This window comes from Triturus cristatus, chromosome 10, assembly GCF_964204655.1.
Source record: "Triturus cristatus chromosome 10, aTriCri1.1, whole genome shotgun sequence".
Lineage (NCBI taxonomy): Eukaryota > Metazoa > Chordata > Amphibia > Caudata > Salamandridae > Triturus > Triturus cristatus.
Window position 1 is genome coordinate 961,200,819 of NC_140593.1, and position 23,371 is coordinate 961,224,189.

Sequence of the window (23,371 nt, forward strand, 5' to 3'; positions counted from 1 at the left end):
TGAGCTTTTGTGTTTCCTATTGAATTTTTCTGATTTCTCTTTTGCTCTGTCATTGTTTGCCAGGGCAAAATGACTTGACTAATTTCCCAAAGGTTTTATTCGTTTCAGCTTGAAAGGAGTGACATATTAATACATTCACTCCAAAACTATTTATATTAAGAATTCTGAAAACACCACATAATTTCTTATTGGTTTGGAATCCACATTCTTAGAAACAAAAACTTAGGGGGTGATTTAATTTTTGACAGACTGAATTTTCTCTGTCAGGGTGATGATGTAAGATACTCTATCACCCTGACTGAGTTCCCACCAACCAAATTTAGAAATGACTACCAAGCCAATGGTAATTTCTAAAGCACTGACAGGAACTGACAGCGGTTCCTGTCAATGCTTTTTTAAGTTTGAAGCACAGCTCTGTCAACATGACGGAGCCTTCCGTCAAACGTATTGTGTTTTATTTTCAAAAAGTAAATCCTTAAGTGAGATTTTACTTTACAATTTTTTTTTAAAAAGCCCCCATCCCCATGGGAGTTACTTTCACATGGTGAGGGATGCATTAGACAGTTTATGCTTCCCCTGACCTCCAGGGTTTTACTGTTTGTCTGCCCATCTAAATTAGGTGGGAAGATACGGAGGTCAATCACTATCGGAGGGGTGTAACCACAGCGATGGCTGAGTAGCACACTCCATGGTTAAACAAATGGTCCGTTTGTATTTAAATCGGATTGGCAGACCATTATCTTGGCGGTAAGGTACTATATCATCGTTGCGACGAAGTATCCTTACCGCCAAACTATAAATCAGGCCCTTAGTCAAAAGTGACAGCTATTAAAGCTTGGACTAACACTTGATCTTTAAACTTTACTTTTTTATAAAAATTATTGATGCACTATGGTCCAGCATATGCTATGATTAAGTACAGGAAACTTCAACAGAGTATTACTCAAAAAATAGTCAATCCATGTAAATTGTTTTTCGTTTAAATGAGTAACAGATGAATTCTCTGATATCTTTGTTGGGCAGTCTGCAAATTTCAAATAGCATGTATTGTACATAACAATAATCAGCTGTTTTCTTGAATTCACCATGCTGCAGTTCCTCCTATTTCAGAATTATTCTTCTCCTTAGGATTCATTTCCCCCTCCCTCAATGCTGGTCTGGAACTGACCTGAGGTGGAGGCCCAGTGTCTTTGAAGTGTAGTCTATACAACTCTTGATGGCACTTGAAGATTAAGGGGCAATGTGAATGCTAATAACACCAACAAGGGGCTCTGTTTAGGTCCTTCCATGCCAGGTGGTTGCAATCTGCCCCTCAGCTTAAGAGTAGGGCTGGGCAGCATTGATGGAACCTTGAGCTCCAGGCTTTTGGACCCTTTGTGGCTTCCTCCAACCTTTTTATCCTCTAGCATGAGGAGCGTGCTAAAGGAGTCAACTAATCCCAATGCAGTGTGTATATACTTTTTTCAGCAACAGCAGCCTGGTACAGTGGAAACACAAAGGAAGGAGATTTTCGAGACCTTACTCTTTAATAAGGAGGTGAGCAATAGTGTTTGCAGGGTCAGCTTAAAAAGAAGACAAATTGTATTTTATGTACACTGGTAAAATGCCTGTCTGCCATAGGGCTCCGGGCTCCCTTTGATTTCTTATTCCCATATGTCCCCTTCCCAAATTTTCTGGCTAAAACACATAGTGCCCTCAAATCCCTTAAATCTTAAAGAAACCTCTAGATAGTACCTTCAGTTTGAGGAAAGGGGGATAGGACCTTAATGTTGCTAGAATCAGGGGCCTGTCAAGGATATTGTGTGCAACCAGCCTGCAAATAACAGGGGAATTGGAGACATGCCTCTTCTTTAGCTTAAATATTTTACTTGGTAATCCCCACCTGCTTTTCTCGCATCAAGTTAATTAGATACATCGAACCAGTGGTCTCCAACATGTGGTATGAAAAGAGCTACATCTGCTAAATCACCCTCAGCCGCTAATAAACATTATAATGGACAGCATCAAACTATATTACAATAGTAACCATGACATTGATAACAATGAAAATAGCAACCCATCAGATGGTATCACTAACAATAATTTCATAAAAAGTATTATGAATATGAAATTCCTTCATGTGAGCAATTAAATAGTCCTGAGAGCAAGAGCTGCCTGGCTCAAAAGAAATAACACCAGCAATAAGTTTTCACAAATGAGTTTGAATTATAATTCAAATATTAGACTCAAATACATTTTGGAAAATACATTTATTTTTTTTTCAAAAATTATTCTTGTCAGTTTCTGAAAATATACTTGTCTATATCAAATCCAAGCTTTTAATTTTGTTAAGCACATTCAATTTAACTGAACAAATGTGTGTCTTTTCTTTAAAAAGCTTACCGTTATGCCTGGGCCATACTATGCTAGCGTTGGACCCCATAATGACAGAGTTGTCCACAAATTGGTAATGATAGTGACCATTGTGCAAAACCTGAACATCATAATGTCATGTACACTCATGCTATGTCTAGAATGGTCCTCATTGTCCAGGGGTGGCCTCAGTTAAGTCAATGATGTCTACAGTGGCTATTATTATGACAGAGATGGCCACTTCTATCATAGCCGTGGCCACAAAAAAAGGCAAGAATGCCCACAGGATGCCAATAATGTGCACCATTATTTCAGGGCCACTAATATACCTGGACTGAATGCTATAATGGCAAGCATGCTTACAATATGTTGGTTGGCTATTATCAGTACACCAGGGTAACCACTTTAACAACGTTTGCCACTGTTTGGTCAAGAATGCTAACAGTATGTCAAGGATGACCACCTGAGAATGATTAGGCCACTGATGCCCAAAATATGTGTAGATGGATCACATTGTGCCATGGACACTATCCTATCACGATTGGCCACAACTATATCAGAGATGAACTGCAAATATAGGAAAATTAACAAGTTGACAAGCATGTTTCCAGATGCCAGTGGTTTGCTGACTCAGAAAGACCCCATACCTGGAAAACAGACACTCACACATCACACATAAACATAGACACATGTAGGCATGCCAAAAATCTATCTATACCATAAAGAGTTAGAGAGGAACATTATCAATCAGCCTCCCAAATCATAACAAATAAAACCCAAGGATTGCAGAAGGCGTATGGGAGCACACTGCTTCACCCACCAGCACAGTTCACCCCTTAGCATTATGGTAAATGCAGTTCATTTTAAATGCTTACTTGAGTTTTTGCTGAAGTGTTTCACCAAAGTTGGTGCAGGTTAGTGCTGTCAATCTCTAGACATGTATTTCTGGATATTATCCTTCATCAGTAGAGATAAAAAACAAAATGTATCTGGGGTTGCTGAGCAAGCTGCCACAATCCTTTAAGGTCTCAGTACCTCTCACAGGCACACAGGTGCATCTCCAAAAGCTTGTCAGGTCAATGACTCAAGGGTTGAGCATACAATTATTGAGTGTTTATTGGCTTGCCAATGATACCTGCACATATCATGAGACACAAATGCAGTCCCTCACTCATCCCCTGAATCAAATAAACGTCTTGCCTCTTTCTGATCTCTTTTCAGCTGTGCGCTCCACAGCCCCTGGACTGCTCACACACTCAGTGCGCACTCTTCTAATTTTGCTTCAGTCTCGCATTCAAGACACTTCACTCTAGCTATCACTGACATTTACTCTAGCTACCACAGACATTCACTCTAGCTACCACTGGCATTCTTTCTCAGCCCTGTGTTCAAACACAGTGTGACATTTAACTTGGAGCCTATACATTGTCCAAATTCTATGCAGCTTTCCTCGATTGGGAGTCGAGGCATTGCAGGCCCCACACTGTCAATGTTTGGGTGAGTGTCTATATGTATGTGTTTATGGACACGTGTATGGGGGACATCCAATGTTTTGACTGCATGCCGTTCCATAGGGCTGAAGCTGAATGGTGCAATCTGCAGCAAGGGGCAGGAGGTGGCACAACTCAGAGGCCTTTAAATGATGTACTAGTTTGTGCTCCATGCCCACAAGCTACCTAACTCCAGCTGGTCCGTGTTTTTCCCTTAAAGGTTTTAGGAACACTACCTAACTGTTTTCAACAAGTCAGGAATACTTAAATGCCCTAGGAAACCCATAAAATCTAACACTAAGATGTTCTATTGCACTAAAGCATGGATATTGTAGATTTACAAACGACCTACAGTTCTTGTACAACAATTACGTATTACATTCTTTGCTGGTTGTGAATTTCAGAGTGGCACATTGTATTTCACAGGCTTAATTATCCACCATCATATAGCAAAATGGACGAATTGAACTCAGTACTGAGGCTTCCAATACTTTCTAAAACAGGCAATATTGTTATGAAGAACTCATTTTCTTGCTTTACTGCTAAGTTAAGCTTTTTGCGTAACCTTTATCATTGGATAACCCAACCTGCCATTTCCATCATTAGTCTGCCGTACCTTCGTTCCTTCCCAATCCAGTTATCTGACGAGATTATCTACATTCTAAAAGAAGCTGGTGATGACTCATGATTCTTATGGCATACAGTATGCCGGGGGAGAGGGCCGTTTTGGAGATTCTTATTATTTTTCAATATATGAAAATAAAGTAGTAGCGATATCCCTAACTAGTAGGGAGCGTCCCCAAAATGCACTCCAGGAAAATTAATTCGCCATATGTATTCAGGTAATCAAGTGAAATTTTATTTTATTTCATCTTCCTTTCGAGAATAATGTTCATATTCGTCTCATAGAATAGTTTCTTCTATTTTTGTAGGAGTAACCCCTGATGAAGGGCGTGGCTCGAAATGCATTGGACACATTTATGTTAAGGACAAAAATGTTTGTTAACCTATAATCCGGATGGATTCTATGAGACAAATTACTTCATACTGTGGAGGATTCACCAACCTGCACCAAAAATTTGGTTTAAAAGATTAATTAGTATAAACAGTGAGTGCGTGAGTCTCACCCACAGGTCTAAGTGAGTATTTTCCTATATGACCACATCTGCCGTTGACTTGAAGCTTATTTCTAGGTTGGCATCTGTATTTTGTGAATTTATTTCCCTAGTAAACAAAATATTACTATATGTAACCTAACCTTTTTTACTCCTTATGTTCAATTTCCGAATTAGTGGTTGGTTTAGTACGTTTATAACTCCAGTTTTATACATTTCTGTATTGTGTCTTTTGTTTCCTAGAAGGAAAACATTTCTTTTCATTGATTTATGTATGAATTTAACAATCATGATGCCTCTCTATATTTTTGTTTTTGCTTTACAAAAAAAATCTAGCTTAGGGTTTATATATTGAATCCTGATTGTGTTTCTGTTAGATCCATTTGTGAAGATCCAGCTGGTCCACGGATTAAAATTAGTGAAAACGAAAAAGACATCTTGCATGAGGGGCACCATCGACCCATTCTACAATGAATCTTTTAGTTTTAAAGTTCCTCAAGAAGAACTGCCAAGTGCCAGCCTGGTATTTACAGGTAAAGACAACGACCTTATATGTAAATTGATATTTGCACGTGTTTTCTACCATTTTTTTTTTTAACGATAATGATTATTGATTTGAAATCCTGTGACATTATTACCCATGTCATCGATAGCCACATCCTCGGATAAGATGCTGCATGCATGTATATGTTTTGCAATATGGAAAATGAAAACAGCAGTCACTGCAAACTGAATATATACATGTTAAAATTCGTTACTAAAAGCAAACCCAGGCACAGGCAACCGACATATGATATTGTGAATAAAAAGTATTCTATGTGGGAAAAGAGGGCGAGCACATATTCACACAAGATGCTAAAAATTTATAAGGTTGGAATATTAAATCTCTGACTCTCCAGCACGGTCGCCCTTATTAGATCTAAAACCCAGTGGGACGTCTATGGTAATAGTCTCCACACTCAAATATTCATCAGCAGGGACAGAGCATAGCACAGGAAAATATTTTCTTTTCTTTTAATTTGGGGGTTAATTTTATTTAGTCATCTCTTTCCAAGTTTTATGGAATCAATATATATATGAATGCTGCTTATCTCTAAAGCTCTATTCAGGTTTTTTTTTTATAACAGTCAGCTAGTTTGGTAAAGCTCCAGATCACCAATTAGAGTTCTGGAAATATGCACATACTCTGTTATCCTCCTTTGTCTTTTGAATGGGATCATCAACAATGTGTATAGGAGTGTGTTTGTGTGTGTGCGCGTGTGTATGTGTATGTGTATGTGTGTACGCATGTGTGGGCATTTGTGTGTATGCACGTGTCTATTGTTAATAATATTTGATATGCAAAATAATATGAGGATTTATTTCACTCCTCAGGGTTGCTTCTCGTATCCATGAGTCCTAAAGTTGTTGTGTTATTTGTGCTTCTGCAGAAGACCAGGAGGAATCTTGCTGCATGTTTTAATCCTTTAGGCCCCGATTACAACCTTCATGCTAATTCTTTTTTGAAGCGCAACCTCCAATGTCGGGCAGTATTTGCCCACATGCTAATTGCAGATGTGCGATTTGCCTGTATGTTAATCGCCCACGCTGCGCTATTTGTGCACAGGTCTACATCTGGTGAAACCAAAGTGAATCGTGTTGGGACAGAGCGCAAAAATTGCAATGTGTGGCCCTGGACCCCAAACAAGTGTTCCATTTTGAACAGTCGCTACCAGATGTGCTTTCACAACACTTTCCAAAACAAAGTTCATCCGCCTCAGTTCCTTCATGTAAGGTTTTGGGGTGATCTGTCACGTGGGGCCAAGCAAAAGGTTGGGGTCCCACCATGCATATTCCCCATGCATTTTCCATAGACTTTTTTAGACAGCGCTACCGCCAAAACTGCTGAACAGAATTACACCTGATTTGTCAGGAAGCTAGATCTTGGGCCAGAAAGTGTGCTTTTTGTGATTTGATGTAACTATGTACAGTAGTTTAAGAGCTTAAGGTGGAAAAATATTTGTAGATTTGGTGGTTGTGGTCGAGGGACTCTAGCGAGAGTCTCTAAAACTCAATTTAAAAAAATAGAGCATTATGACTGGCCCAGGGAGCGTTTTTCCCCTTGGGTCAATTTGCTTCCACAGGAATCAGACTTCAGTGGGAGCGAGTGCTCTGCCTGGCTGCCAGCAACAGGAAGAACAATGTTGCAGGAAGCCATTACAGGACTCAGGGCCTTAGTCCCCTATGCTGAGGTTTAAAAGTAAAATAGATATAAGGGGGCAGGGTAGGAATACCCTGGGCCCAAAATGAAAAAAAAAACGAAGTACGACATTTTTGCTGCGATCCTGCAGGACTCCTGCAGGATTGCTGCAAAAACAAAAAAACCTCATTGGCAGCCCTCCGTTTTTCACAAATATTTACGGAGGGGGCGTTAGCCTCCTCCCTGAGTCGATTTTTGCCCTGGGTACACGATACCCTGGGGCCAACTCTTGAAAAAATGGAAGGGGATTACCAAGCCCCCTTCCCCGAGCCTTTATTTGTCCGGGGAACCCCATCCCTCTGGGTCAACTTGCATATGAGAGGGAATGGTGGCTGCATTGCCATCTGCCTCCAGGGCACATTTCTTTAAAAAAATAATTAAAAGGAGCCTTAAAAGGACCTGGGGACTCAATCCATGGGGACAGGGAAAGTATTCTGTCCTGGGGACGCCACTCCCTGGACAGAGTACTTTCCCTGCTTGCTCTGATGCAGGCAGGGAAACATGTTTGCTCCCACATGGCGTGAGCAGTTTTATATCTCCCACCAGATGGGACCAAACATGCCTTCCATGTCTACAGCACCACAGGTAGGGAAGGCAAGTCTGCTCCCTTCCGGTGTGAGAATTAGAAATGCTTTGACCAGGTGAGAGTAGACTTTGCTCCCACTCAGAGAGAGCATGCAAAAAACAACTGCTCCATCTGGGTGGGAGCAATGACGGCTCCTGCAATGTGCGGGGAGCCAGCAGAGGCCACAGGGGCCCTGGGGCTCCCCTCACACCCCCCAACTTGCGGTTTTGTTGGTGACCCGGATGGCCACTGGGTTGGGGTCACCGGCGCCCCAGAAGGTTTGGGGGGTGCAAGACCTCTCCCCTTAAATATGGAATTTGGCCCCTGGGATGGAATACCCCAGGCCTTATTAAGTTTCGAGGAGGGGGCTGTGTGGCACCGGACCCATTTTTATTTCATTTGGCCTCAGAGGATGGGGCCCTAAGCCTCCTAAGACTTGGGCAGTGGGCCACGTGGCCCACCTCCCCTTAATAATAGATTTCAGCCCCAGAGGATTTTCTGACATTTGACGCCAGCGGGTTTAGTCCTCAAGTCCACAATAGGCTCTGAAGCGGGATATGTGGCCTCCTCTACTTAATTATGGTAATTGACTCCAGAGGATGGGTCCATGAGGCCCAAGAAGGCTCAGGGGAGCCAAACCCCATTCCGCTTTTTTATGCAATTTGGCCTGTGGGATGTTGTCCCTTGCACCTTATAATGCTTGGGAAGGAGGGTCACACTCCCCCTCCCCTATTATTAGTGGTGTGCCACGGGGCATGGGGTCCCTGGGGCCTCTTAAGGGTCGGGAGGGGGCCACGTGCATGCTCCCCTATAATTTGCATATGGCCCCAGGGGATGGGGTACCCGGCGCCCTCTTGGACTTGGGATGGGGGCAGTTTGCCCATCCCCATAATATAAATGCATTTGGCCCTGGGGGATGGGGTTCTGGGGCCAATAGTGGCTTGGGAACAGGGGTCTTGCATTGACCGCAGGCTAGGCCCCGAGGCCAACCCCACCCTCACAGCAGAAGGCAGTGTATGGCTGGAGTTTGCTGCCCACAGACGGTCATTTTCAGGGCCTGATGGCGGCCCAGGCCCTGCAGCCAATCGCACGCAGCATACCTGCCAAAGGCCGTACGCAGCATGGGCTTGGTTTCCTGCAAGGAGTTGATTGCTGGGCCCGACCTATCATTTGAGATGTAATCAGTGATGTCATAAATGATGTCATGGAAACAGAGACGTTTTAAGGCAAAGTGTGCGCTGGCCCAAGGCCCCAATCTTTCAGAGGGCCCCTGATAGATCTCTGTTCTTCAGAGCCTTGCCCTGATGATTTTGAATAATTCTTAAACAGATTGTAATAGACTCTCACACATCACCCATATTCAAAATAAATGAAAGGAAAATGGGATTTGCAGCAGACATTTTGCAGAGAAATGTTGCGTTTATGTTTCATTCTTTCAGATTAAAGCAGGGCTTCACATATTCTTATGTCACAGAAATTATTTGCAGTAATATTAGTGAGCTGCTGCTCTGCTACAATATTGAAATTGAAAACACACCTCAATTTCACTAAATATTTGATGTAAACATATTTAGAATATGGACTAGTGTGCCTGTGCACTGTCAGAGACCTTGCCTAAGAGGGCATGAAAGAGCTGAAACTGGATCATAAATGCATAAGGCCCTAAAATACGTTTGTGATGGTTGCAAGTGATGGTGCAGAAAGATAAAATTGCCTTTACTAGTCCAAAAAGATTTTTAGGTCTCGCCTAGCAAAGCAGCGCGAAAGCGCTGTCGCTAGCGAGATCTATTATTACTGACTTGCTTTGGAAGGGAGACAGGACATGGGCACGCGCAGGACGGACTGCAATTGTGAACGTGCCCGTAAACACGCACGTACAGACACTCGATGTGCACATCTCCTGTCCCCCTTCCGTCCTCGCAAGCCCCATGCAGTTTCACTTTTATTTTTTATGCGCACGTGCGCCCCACACGTACAGCATGCTCCACTTACCGGCTCTTGTGGGGACTCTGCGCTGCTCCTCGGCTGGTCTCGTGTCTTCAGCCGGTCACTGCAGCAACACGCGGGGCTCCGTCTTGTTCTTTGAAGGGTGGGTGACCTCAGAATAAAATCTAGAAGCCCTCTGTTCAAGTACTTTTGTGCCATCAAACTCACTGTTGCCACTGATCCTCTGTACATTGGTGCTGCAGATCTGGACGATGCTGTTAACATCCCGGACGGGGAGCGCTGCGGGTCCAAGTGCCCGTACATGGCGGCGGTAGTGTGTCTGCTTTTTCTCACTGCTGTGAAGGCTTCCCAGGTGCTACCTCCTTCGATCCAATATGGCGATCTGACTTGCCCCGGTACTGCTCCCAAGCCCTCTCCACTGCTCCGGCCTGCACCCGAGCGTTAGGTCTGCTATAGTCTGGTCTCTGAACCTGCCCCAGCTGTCAACTGCGTACCCAAACACCCATACCACGCATGCACCACACGCAAAGCAAGGCACGCCTTACAGCGGGCGCACTCAATCCTTATGTGCTCCGTCACAAGGGCATGGTTGTAAATAGAAGACGAGGAGTTGTTGTAACAGGCGGCGTTTCTTTACTGTAACAAATCCCTCTTGTTTATTTTAAATAGTCGCTATAGTTGTATTTTTCCTAAAATGTTATATATCATTTTATGGGGTTTCTCAGTTTAACATAATTATTAGTTTTCTATGACTTGATGTTTGAGGTGTGAGGAAGATCCTGTTTTTCTGGTTGATAGTGCGTGCCACATAAGAACTAGCAGTGGCATGGCCAATAGGTCTCGCATTTTGGATGTGAATGCAGACCCACTAGCTTGGCCATTGTTTTGTGTCGATATTGTTTACCATCATCAGGTGCGATGTTACGCATGCGTGCACAGGTCATTTATAAGCTGGGGAGGTGGACGAAAGAGGAACGAGGAAATGTACCACTCAAAGAAAAAAACAGGCATTTGCAATGCAATAGGTCTCGCAGTTACACGAGTTAAAGCTATTGGCATTGTAAATGACAATGCCTTTTATTTATGTTTTTAAAACGAAAACAAATATAAAAGGCATTGTTATTTGCAATTTCAATAGCTCAAGCTTGTGTAAATGCGAGACCTATTGCATTGCAAATGCTTGTTAATGGTGGAATAGTAAGGCAAGATTAAAATGTGTAATGTGCAGTGGATGTTGAGACTGAATAAATTGGTTAGTCACATCCTAAACGAAAGTGAGGTCTATATGTTTCAGCCTCCAAATGCTTATTGCGAGGCTTTCTTCAGGACCAGGGGCCACGGCGGTCTGCACTCGCTAAGGTGCATCCTAACCAGTGGCCTAAAAAAGAACCGAGTTACTCACGGTTCACAACTGACACCTTCAGGACTTCTGAACAAGTGAACGACTCTGTAAGAGAAAAAGAGACAAATAGGCAGACAAACAAGAGACATGACAATTCATACGTATATAGTCTTGTAATAGGTCGAAATGTGAGTGTCACTGTTAATGCTCTCGCAAGAGCCCTTTAGCTGTGACACCACTGAATCATGCGTTCACCTGCAGATTATAGTGCTCATGCGTGTGACTGAATAAGCACTAGTCTGGTTATAGTGCTCATGTGTGTGACTAGATAAGCACTAAACTGGTATTATCAAGTAGTGACTTGGTTGGTTTCCAGGCAGGCTGTCCAAAAGAAAGTCCGAATAGTATTTGCTGGGTGGCGCTTACATTTTAGGCATGCCAGCTCCAGCGGTGTCGAAATTTCGTAATTAGCAGTGAAACTGACTAAATAGAAGTGCGTACGGTCGTCTGGTCGGTGGTTTCAGGTATGACCAGTAACTATTACCAAAGTTAAGGGAGAACCAAAGCTTACGTTAGATGTACGAAAGTCTTACACCCTGGATTCTGGCGGTGGGCGGTGGCTTGTAGTCACATGCTAAGAACGGGGGAGAAGGAGCGTCCCGTCAATTATTATTCAACAAGGTTTTAAACAGTTACCTTAAATTGCCCAAATGGTGTTGCAAACTTACTACTTCAAAGCCTGCCGCCCGTGTGGTACGTAGTTTGAGCCCGTCGGCAGGACCCCTAGGATACTGGATGTTTTCCATGGGGAGTATTTAAGCAGTCGCCTTGGTCATGTCTCAGGGCGGAAGCTCTGCAGCGCCGATGGTGTGACGTCAGCGTGTACGTACATGCTCATGCGTACCCCATCCTGGAAAGAGTGTACCACTGAACACACCAGGGTAGGGGTTGTTTTACTGTGATGTGTATAGCAGAAATAGACTGTGTATAGCATTTTAACAATAGGAATTGACCCACTGTGAAAAATAGGCAATGTGACACTTCATGAACATTATTTTTAAAAGACACAATGATAAAATGTCACTAAATCACTTGCTCAGGGTAATTGACCAGGTCTTGCATTTTTAAATAGAATCTAATTGGGTATGAAATTTTCAAAAATTGAGAGTGTGACATTTCGTAGACATGATTAAAAGCATAATGCTTAAAAACGTCACAGACACTCTTGAAGAGGAAGTTTCAACCACGCCGGGTGCACAGATTCAGCAACCCAAAAAAACACAAATTGAAAATATGCCTGTATTAGGATGTTGAAAAATCAACTGATCTATAGAGGACGATCACAGATCCATTAAAGGTGTAGATGTTCTTGAACGCAAGTATACAGCATGGGAGCCTAGGACTTAGAAAGGCACTACATGTTTCTATATGGTGTCATGTGACAAGGAAACTAAGTAACAATGATGGTGGTCTGGAGTACCCTTAAATAGATGGTTAACACAGCATTTCTGCTTTGCTTCAGTGCTGATAAAAAAAGTTTTTTTACTGTGACACACTGAGACCCATGGGAGTCCCCTGGGATTGTGACAACAGTTTTATGTTTCTTTTTTACTCTGGTCCCACAAGGGCTAGATGGTTCTGTCATCACAGATGTAGTTTCAGATGTTACAGTTATGTAATCACTAATGTCATAAATCATGTTATGAGTGAGGTGATATGTAAGGTAATTAGCAGTGCATGGCGAGGGCGCGAGTTATAGCTATTTTAGGGCATGAGTTAAAGTTACTTGCAATAACTATAACTGGTAAATTTCAGTGTATATTTTAGTTTAAAATGTTACATTATCATTGAAATTTACGTTAACCTTTGTTGTTTTTCAGTGAATTTCTAAGGTTTTTTTATCTGTAAAGCAAAATATAATAACAATTTCTAACTTTAGCGTCACTTTAATCTTTGTTTTTTTAGTGAATTTTTAGTTTTTTTAAAATATAAAGTAATACTCTATTACCACACATAACGCCAAACCCACACCTTCGTCCAGGCCCTGCAGGCAACCCCTCACAATCAAGCAACCCCAGGACCATGGGCCTGCACCCAAACCCCTGTGAGCACCCTTCTACCCGCTGTGAGTGGCCTTTGTCTGTTCTCAGCGTCAGGCTTGTCGCAAGGCCTAGCACCTATGCCCAACCCCCTACAAGCACCCTACCTGCTGCGGCAAACATCCTTATACCATGCGCAGCGTGCGGTTGGTCTTGCATGTCGTGGCTGCACTCAGACAGACTTACTGACTTTGTCAGTCACAACATCAAAATATATAAAGTGGGCATATTGTCTTTATCAAGGGATGATCACATTAATATATATAAAGCAGATCTATCCAAAATCGCTAGTATTTTTTATCAAATGCATATTTCAGTAGTTCGCACAATGCAATGTTTAATACGGTGATTTTCATAAAAACATTCAATAAAGTTTTAATTAGAAAATAAAGTCAACATGTCTGAGTCTTTCTTTTAACATAGTCTTTATGATTGCATTTTAGGGGCTGAAAATGTTAAAAGAAAGATTTAGAGATATGGCAATAGAAAGAAAATGTCTCTGAGTCTTTCTTTTAACATTTTTCAGCCCACAAAATTCAATCAATAGAACAACCACAAGAGGATCTTCCACTCCAGCTGAAAAGCTAGCTAGGAGTGTTTTTAAAAAAATATAGTAATTTCTTTTGGGGTCATAGATTTAAGAGGCATACTGCTTTTTAAAAAAATTTGCTGGTGGCCTGCTGCACTCCCTGCAGTCACACACAAGCACTCGCAGGGCATTATAGAGTGCTCCTTCAAGGAGGAGTGAATAGTAAATGAGCAACTCCTGCATCTCATTTATTATCCACTTTTTTGCAGAAAAGCAAAATAATACTTTTGGCCCGGAGGGTCCTCTGGGACCCCTATAAGAGGGCTATGGGGGCAGAGTATCCCTACCATCCCCCCTTCTATCTTTGTTTATATATTTTGAGGATAGGAGACTAAGGGGCATATTTACAACAACGTGGTAAAGCTTTTCAATAAGTCAAGATGGCTAACGATATGCTCCGTCACTTTAGAAACGCTGGGCTGCACCATATTCACAACAATATGGTGCAGCCCTGCATTTCTACTGCACTGGTGCTAAATTTAGCTGCCTAGTGCCAATGCAGACACCCTTGCACCATAGTGCAAGGGTGTTTGCGTTGAGGTGAAGATTGTTTATGTGCTGGAAGGGACACCTTCCTGCACATAAAGAATCTTTAAATGGTGTTTTGTCACTTCTATGTGTGCTGATTAATGCAGCACACATAATAGTTACAAAATGTCTTTTTTTTTAAAGATTGTTTATGTGCAGGAAGGGACACCTTCCTGCACATAAACAATCAATGGTGTTTTGCTGTTTCTATGTGTGCTGCTCAATGCCACACACATGAAAGCAGCAAAAACGAGGAGAAATAAAGCATTATTCCTCGTTTTGCCTGTTTAAGATCAGGTTTTTCCTGGTCCTAATTTTGGCGCTGCCTCCTATTTACGCTGCCCTTGTAAATAGGGGGCAGTATCAAAATCAAAGTGTGTTGCAGTGGAACGCCCACCGCAACACCCATTGCCCTCCCCTTTCACACTAATTGTAGTGTGAAAGTGAGCCTTATTTACAAGGCATCATTAAGCCACGTTAAGTGGCTTAACGCTGCCTTGTAAACAAGGCGAAGCACATATCGCCACAGGAACGTCACTAGCAGTGACGTTCCTGTGGCGATAGGGCTTGTAAATATGCCCCTTAATAGCTAGAGACCTATAGTGGCTGTCGCAACATTTTCTTTCATGTTGTGGCCAGCCAATCAGAGGACTTGTTCGCCAGGTCCCGCCACTTCCATGGTATACAAATATTTTTTAAGATTAATATCAGAAAAACCTACTGAATGGATTTACACCAAGTTTGGTGTAATTGTTTTAAGCTGTTTTGGCTGGAGCGCTGTTCAAAAATCCATATGGAAATTGCATGGGAATTTTCCGTTTTAGAAACTCCCTTTTTTCTTGGCCCCTGCATGACAGTTTACCCTGAAACTTTCCATGATGAAACTAACAAAAAAAGAACTTTTTGGGAAGGTTTTGTGAAGATTCAACAAATGGCACCAAGGTAATTATATTTATATATATATTTATATAAATTCCCTGAAAAAATCTAAGGTTAAAGCAAAGTTATAATTAGATGAATTTGTCTATGACATCATTAACGGTATGAACTAAAAATACCACAGAATTTCACCAGTTATTGTTAGCAGAACTAACGATAACTTGCGCCCCCACCATGCACTGCTTCTGGCCTCACTTATACCATCTTATGCTATCACTCATGACATGTTCTATGACATTATTTATGACATCATTGATGACATCATTTTACATCACTGATGACATCACTCATGACGTCATCTAATGAGTGTGCTAGTTTGTTTTATAGTTTACATAGTAGAGGGTTACTACCATATTATTTTTCTACATATTTTAGTCCAGCTTGGGTCCAGCTAATGGGAGTAAGTGTTCACAAAACGCGTGTGCTCCTAATGCATCATCGGTGTAAAGCGGTATTGAACACATTATAAATGTTTGTATTGAAGAGTAACCCTGTGTGCAGGTGACAGTTGTCAACATGTGTCCATTATATTCCACACAAGATTTTAGGCTCTGCAGAAAAAGTTTGCAACAGGGCAAAAATTCTACATACAACATACTAAGTATTGTAAGCAGCCATGAGTTATTAGACAGGATCATCTCAGCATGACAATTTCTACATAACATGGAAGATTGTGTGCACCAGGTATTAAACTATGTTCATGAGCTTGTTTCGCTTCAGAAGATGGGCTAGCTGTAAAGGTTTCACCAAGTTAAAAAGGCTGCAGGTAGTATAATTTTTAGCACCTTCAGACATTGTTGATTTTAAGTGAATAGAGTCTTCTTTGCCAAGGGTTGAATAGAGTGTACACTGTTATTAGTAGATACTTTTTAATACTCTGTAGTGTATTTCTCATGAAAGTTTCACTGTCTGCAAACTGTGTAGTACAGTGTAAACTCTCTACATAGTGTGAATACTGTTTACAGTACCCACTTCTCTACTCATAGCAATGTCATTTCTCAATGTAAGTTCAGTGAGTATCAGGGGTTTGATACAGATAAAAACTATCCATAGTAGGGCATTCATTTTGGAACAGATGTTCAGTATTTTAAGGAACTTGGGTTTCTCTGAACAGTTGTATACAGATTGAACACTGTATGCAATGAGGGTTTCCGATATATCTATGGTTTTCTGTTAATGTGAACTACGCTACCCGTGAAGTGTATAGTTTAGGGCTATTGTGGCACATAACCCATACTTTTTACAACTAAGGAAGTTTCTTCTGTTATGGTATTATTGATGCCTCATATGCCTCTGAGCTATTTAGTACTTAATTTCTGAGCTCTAATGCTATACCCGTTTATAGTGCAAAGTGAACAAAAGAAGCTTGAATTATGTCATCAATGATGTCATCAATGATGCCATTTGAAATGTCATCAGTGATGTCTTAAATGATGTTATAGAACAACATTTAATGAGTGATGTAATATGAGAGGTCATGAGCAATGCATGGCAGGGGAGCAAGTTAAAGTTAGATGTGCTAACTATAACTGATTAATTTCTGTGGTTGTTTTAGTTTAAAATGTTATTGACAAATTCACCTACCTAACGTTGCTCTAACCTTTGATTTTTCAGTGAATTTTTCGTTTAAAAAAAAATATAAAGTAATATTTTATTACCATAAGTGCATCCAACTCCCTGCCATACACTGCCTTTGGACGTGCTCAGCAGGGGTTGTGCCAAAGGGCCTTATGGTTTTTTAAAGAGGAGTGTGGTCACTTGGCCCCCCTCCCTGAGCCTAATTAAGCTCCTTAGGCTGTATTAGGCCCTGGGGACCCCATCCCACTGGCCTTTTTCTTTTAAGGGGAAGGGGTCCAAGTGGCTTCCCTCCCCAAGCCTTATTAGGCCCAGGGGACCCCATCTCCAAGGATCTTTTTTTATGAAAGTGGAGGGGGCCCTGTGATCCCCCTCCCTGAGCCGTATTAGGGCTGGGGACCCCATCCCCAGGGCCTTTCTTTTTATTAAAAGGGTGGGGGGCACATGGCCCCCTCCCTGAGCTTTATGAGGCTCTGGGGATCTCATTCCCCAGGGTCTTTTTTTATGAACGAGGAGGGGCTGCGTGGCCCCTTCCCCAAGATTTGTTTGGCCCAGGGGACACCATACCCCAGGACCATTACTAAAATTAAAGGGGAGGGGGCATGCAGCCTCCTTGCCTGTGGTGTGTTAGGCGCTGGGGATTCCATCCTCATGGGTAACTCATTTAAATAAAGGGGAGGGGGCTGAACGTCCCCGTCCCCCGAGCTGTAATCTGCCCCGGCGACCCCACCCTGCGGGCCCTCATCCATTAGGTTAGATGGAAAAATGGGCTGGGCGGCCCCCCTCCCCAACCCTCTGAATTCCCAGGGGAGCCCCCCTCGGCGAGATTGCTTAAAATGGTGAGGGGGGACCTAAGGCCACCCCAGTCCCAGCCATCTCCCTGCATGCAGCAAAGTTGCCATTACTCCCTCCTACGTGGAGCAGCTACTAATGCTGCTTCCTTCAGGCAGGAGCAATGTTTTGATTTGTTTCCCTGCCCGCTTTAGTGCGGGCAGGGAAACAGAGGATAAGTTCGCTTCCAGTGGGCAGGAGCATTTATGAAGCTCCTGCCTGCGGGGAGCAGACTTGTGTTTGCTTCTGCTTATAGGAAGATTCATAAATGCTCCCACTGAGCAAGAGCAAACACAGGTTTCCTTGCCTGTGGGGACAGGGAAGCCACTGTGTCTCGTGGGTGGGCTCCCTGGCACATAGCACATGAGCCTACCACAGGGCCTTTAATCGGGAGGGGAGAGGAAGAGCGGGTGCTTGGCCCCCTTCCTATTTTAAGTAATCGCAGGCCCGAGGGAGGGCTCTTTAAGGCCTTTAGAGGCTTGGGAAAGGGGGCCATGTGGTCCCCCTCCCACTTCTGTAAACTTTTGGCCCCAGAGGTGGACTCCCCATGGCCTTTGGTGACTCAGGGAGGGGGCTGTACAGCCACTTGCCCATATAAACTAATTTTGCCTCCGGGGGTGGGCTCCCCAGGGCCTTTGGAGGCGATGCAGTGGGGCCAAGCAGCACTCCTCTTCTTTATGAATACAGTCACAGGGGTGGGCTCCCTGGGGCAAAATCCTAATAAATCCGGCCCGGCCGCCATTTGGGGTCAAGGTATCCTTACCCTGCCAACTTATACTTTTTTTCCTTTTTTTAATTCAGGATAGGCGACTAAGTGCCCAAGTCCTGTAACTATAACTCACTCCCCCGCAATGCACTGCTTATGACCTCACATATTACATCACTATTGACAAGGTCAGTGACATCACTGATGACATAACTGATTACATCTCAAATGACATCAGCAATGACATCACTGACGACATCATCTAGTGACTGAGTGTTTTTTAAAAAAAGTTTATGAGTGTTAAATATATATACCAAGGTGTTTTGGTGAATTAGTGGGTGTATAAATGCCCGTATGGATGATTCACAAAAATCATATGCCGTTGTCATTTACTGGGCAGTTTGGTAATGGGGAAAAAGGAAAGATGATCATTTACAACAAGAAAAGGGCATATCACCTTTCACATGAAAAAGATCAATAAACAAGCTTTGAATCTGATGGGACTAAACCTGAGATTTACAATTAAGGTCCAGAAGCACTAGATACGAGCTGGATTCTCAGAAAATTCTTTTAAGATAAATTTTCATCCACTGGGTTTGATTCATAAACCTATTTATTCTTGCTAACTGGATTTACAAGTGGGACAAATTCATACAAGGTGATCTTGCAGTTATAAATCCATGTACTCGACAGAAATTCCAAGTGCCCATCTGGTCTGCCTTCTTACTCTGCCGTCTGACCTTAGAGATTATGCCACTGGCAATCTCAGTGAGAGCCCTTTCTGGTCCAGGCTGCCAATAAAAAACGAAGGGGCATATTCACGAGTAGCTATCGCCGAATTAATGGCACTTTATCGCAGCCAAAGTCGTGATAAATTTACCTCCCCATTCACAAGCTGTTGCTAACAGCCCACAGCACCAGTTTACCCAGGATAGCAGCGGCAAAAAACATCGCCACAGAGGCCCCCCGCAACTATCACTAATGAGATGCAGAGTGGGTGTTCCCGTGCCAAAAGCAGCGACAACATCACACCTCAACATTCTCAACGACCAGCCAGATCTGCGATAAAAACACATAACAGGCGATAAGGCGCGTTAGTACCAGAAAATCTACACCTGCTCTGACCTGGTGTAAAGTCAGACGGCAGCCTGCACCACAAAAGGGAGCACAGCCCAGGAGCACATCGGACGGGCAACAGAGGCCATGGAGCCACTGGTCATGAGGCTCTGACACCCAAGAGGGCCACAACACCCACTGCCACCACCCCCAGGACCACCCCTCCCTGGCACCCCCCGACCAAAGACATGCCACATCTGCTGCACCTAAACATGTACAAAATAATCCACCTGGTGTAGCACAATCACAACTGGTGACATGCATGTGTCGACACAGAAATGAGCAGCACACATTCACTTTCGAAGCACAAATGAAACTTTTTTTAAATTAACACTGAAATTAAATGAAGACACATGGGGGCTCCCCTCGGGACAATCCGTAGTTCCCAGCCTGCAAGACAAAGAACATGATGAGAAGGTGTGTCCTGAGCACATCAAAGGACAGAGAGAGGAGAAGGAGAGAGAAAGGAAGAGAGGGAGGGAGAGAGAGAGAGAGAGAAGAAGAGAGGGAGAGAGAGAGAGAGGGAGAGAGAGAGAGAGAGAGAAGAATAAGAGAGGGAGAGAGAGAGAGAGAGAGAGTGCCGCCCATGCGCACCCAGGCCACACTGCCCCACCTGTGGGTGTTGCAGTACCAGCTGCGGCACTTTGTGTCACTGACACATCAGGGGCCGGAGGGGGATTGTCGGCAGCGCTGTGTGGCACTGACACATCAGGTGCCTGAGTGGATACGCCTGCCACACTGGGAGGCACTGACGCACCAGGGGGCAGGGATGTGGATGGTGTGAGAGCAGCAGCATTTATCAGCATCACGCCTTGTGGTGGCAATGCCATGATGGAGGTCTACAGGGCATGATAGATCACAACTACATTTCGATGATGTGCAGCAGTGGCCGCTATCCTTTCCACCTCCATCCGCACCATGTCCTCCATGAGCTTTTGCATGTGTGCCAGCTCATGGCTGGGATACCTGGAGCCACTCTGCATGGACCGCTGTTCTTCTCTCCACGTCATGACTCCAGGGATGTCAGTCAGGGCTCGTTGGAGACCATGGGGTGGACATAGACACCCAAGGATGGCGTCCAGTTTGGCAGCCTTGAGTTGTCTTGGATGGTTTGTGTGTCGATGCTGGTGTTGTCCTCCTCGTCATCAGTGAAGAGTGGCTGGGACTGCTCTGCAGGAGGTGTTGATGATGACCCTGCGATGTGAAGGGGAGATGATGTATTACAATCTGTCCCCATGTATGTAGCCGCATGGAACAGGTTGACATTCAGACAGCATGGCATTGTACATTGTGACAGTCTGTGGGTCTGGGCGAGGAGCCAGGGTCATTGTGGGTGTGTACTGTGCCCTGCTTGATTGTGCATGGGTGCCATTGTGCCCATCTCCACCCGTCCCCCCAGTACCTGGTGGTCACTCACCCTGTTGCGGTTGTGTTGTGTCCTGTCGAGCAGAGTCCACTCCCCCGAGTCCAGCCACAGTCTCCACACTGATGACTGTCGACACCAGCTCCTCCATGTCATCCAGCTCCAGCTGTGGTGCTGAGCCCCCACCTCTGGTCTGCGTTGCTGCCTTCTGGTTGGCGAAGAGTTTCTCCTTGGTCTTCTGCTTGATGTCATTCCATCGCCTCTTGACCTCGTCCATTGTACGCTTGTGCTCCCCGACAGCATTCACCTTGTCGACGATGTCCCGCCATATTCCAGTTTTGGTGCCCAGTGACACGTTGGAGGTGACGAAGAGTTGTTGATGGTGTTTCATCACCTCTGTGACTATGATCCTGTTCGCCTGCGGACTGAACTTCGTCTTCCTTGTCTTCTTATCCTTGCCCTTCCCTGTCCCCGAGATCCCAGGCTGGTCGTCCGGGGTGTTTGTGGGGTTGCGCTCATCCTCTGCGCCTGATTCGGCTGCCTCCATTGTGCTTGGGTGTAGGTCAGTTTGTGTGTGGGTGTTTTTTCTACTTTTATAGTGATTTTTTCAGCCTGCCAGGTGTGTGTTGAAGGCCTGGCGCTGCTTATTGCTGATTTCTTTATTGCGCTTTGGCCCATCACGTGTTTTTTGGTGTAGTGGTTTGTGGTTTTATCACCATTGTGGTGGTTGTATTGCGGACATTGTCCGCGGTTTCGGCAGACTATCGCTTGCTGCCGCTTTGTTGTGAATTCCACGTTGTCACAGGGTTATTTTACCGCAATAGGCTGAGATGTTGAAAATTGCGTTACGCTACTCTTGCGGTAGTTATCACACGTTCTTGTGAATATAACCCTAAGTGTATGTATAGATTTGTTTAATTCCATGGCTAGCACAAATGATTGGCTAGAAAAATTTAAAAAAATATGTGAAAGTATTGCATTGAGGTACTACATACTATGACGTAATTCTCGTAGCCTGTTTGAAATGTTATCTGGTGCTCACTTTCGGGAAAGAATTGAAGTGGTTTTGTTATCACCTTGTGGATTTGGGGTATCTGTGAGGGGTTCCCTGGAGCAGGCTTTGTTCCATATCTAGCACCAGTCTTTCCTCCTCTCTTACTTCTGTCCCGTTGACCAGGTCTGACTCAGCTTCCCCTCTCCTGCACTCCCAGGTAAGCCCTCCACCGTTTAGCAACTAACAGTCATCTAAAACAATCAAGAAAGTCAGAGCAGGTGGTAATAAATAGTATATTTGTCTCAAGAATCGGGGAAAACATGTGGATAAGGACCTGGTTATTCGGGGCCTGCATGGTTATTCCCCATTCCAAGGGAAAAATCTCCTAATTACCGACTTTAGATGTGAGGAAACGGGGTGTTATACCCGTGCCTAAATCCATCCAATCTGTTATGAGGGCCAAAGTGGCTTTGTCAATTACGTTTCAGCCTCTGTTTTCTCTCCTTATGAAACGAATCCATAATAATATGGCAAGCAGCTTACACTCATGGGCAGAGTGGCCAATGCCCAGGGCCCGCACCTTCCGTGGGTCCCCTTGGTAAAGTAAACTTTATCTCTCTCTATCTTACCTATGACGAATTTTCTACCTGAACCTCTATACCTCTGCTTCTGACTCTGTCTCCTTCTTTTAAGGGCCCAATATACATATATAGAAATCAGAAACTAGGCGATAAAATTCCATGTTGTTCTAAAAGGGGGTCTCAAAATCTGTCTACCCTGGGCCCCAAACATTCTTAAAATGACCCTACCTGCACAAGCTGCTGGGAATCCTTTTATTCCACCACAGTGAAGCCGATGCCTCCAGCCAGTATGAAAACTCACATTCATCTTATTAGCGTGTTTATAGGCAAACATTTCAGGGGACGAGTGCCGCCGCTCGGCAATTTAAATGTCGCCCTTCAGGAGCTGACATTTCCTCGGCGAGAAGGCTGTAATCATGCTCTGCTTTACATGCACACCATCACCTGGGCTTCGCAGTCCTTTCATAGCGATAAGGCGTGCACAGGAGCTTCCGCTGGTTACCTTGTCATGTATGTGTTTGCTTTTCTGTAATATTACCTGTTATCTCAGAGCGATACATCCATACACAGGGAAAAAATGGTGTGCTTTGGTATGCCTGGTTTGCAGTTCTATGTAAAACAGCCTAGGAAAGATCACTTCCCGCAGGGGCGTAACAAACACCCCCGCAGCCCCCGCGGTGCGGGGGGCCCCCAGTCTTAAGTAGATGAAGGGGGCCCCCTCAGCCCTTCGTTAGAGAGCTGTGTGTCTCCTCTCTAAAGCAGCTGCAGCAGTCTACAGCCTGCTCTGCGCACCTCACGCTGACCTAGGACTGAAGAGAAACAAAGTATCAACTTACATTGTTTCTCTTCAGTCAGAGTCAGAGCCAGGCCCGGAAAAAGGATGGGGGTGGGGGCCCTGGTGCTAATGTGCAGCCCAAGTTTTGTCTATTTGTTTGAGAGGAAATCTGCACAAGAAGGGTCTTTCTAACTACATCACAGGAGGACTTCACTGCAGAAAGCA

At 44.0% G+C, this 23,371-nt stretch overlaps 1 protein-coding gene across 1 annotated transcript in view; it reads left to right on the forward strand.

Moving 5' to 3' along the window:
• The window catches only part of SYT17 (synaptotagmin 17), a 680,897-nt gene that overhangs the window by 361,163 nt on the left and 296,363 nt on the right, over positions 1–23,371 (forward strand). The window contains exon 7 of the mRNA XM_085628853.1: positions 5,335–5,490. Within this exon, the coding sequence (XP_085484979.1) occupies positions 5,335–5,490 (156 nt within the window). The remainder of the gene's footprint in view (positions 1–5,334; positions 5,491–23,371) is intronic.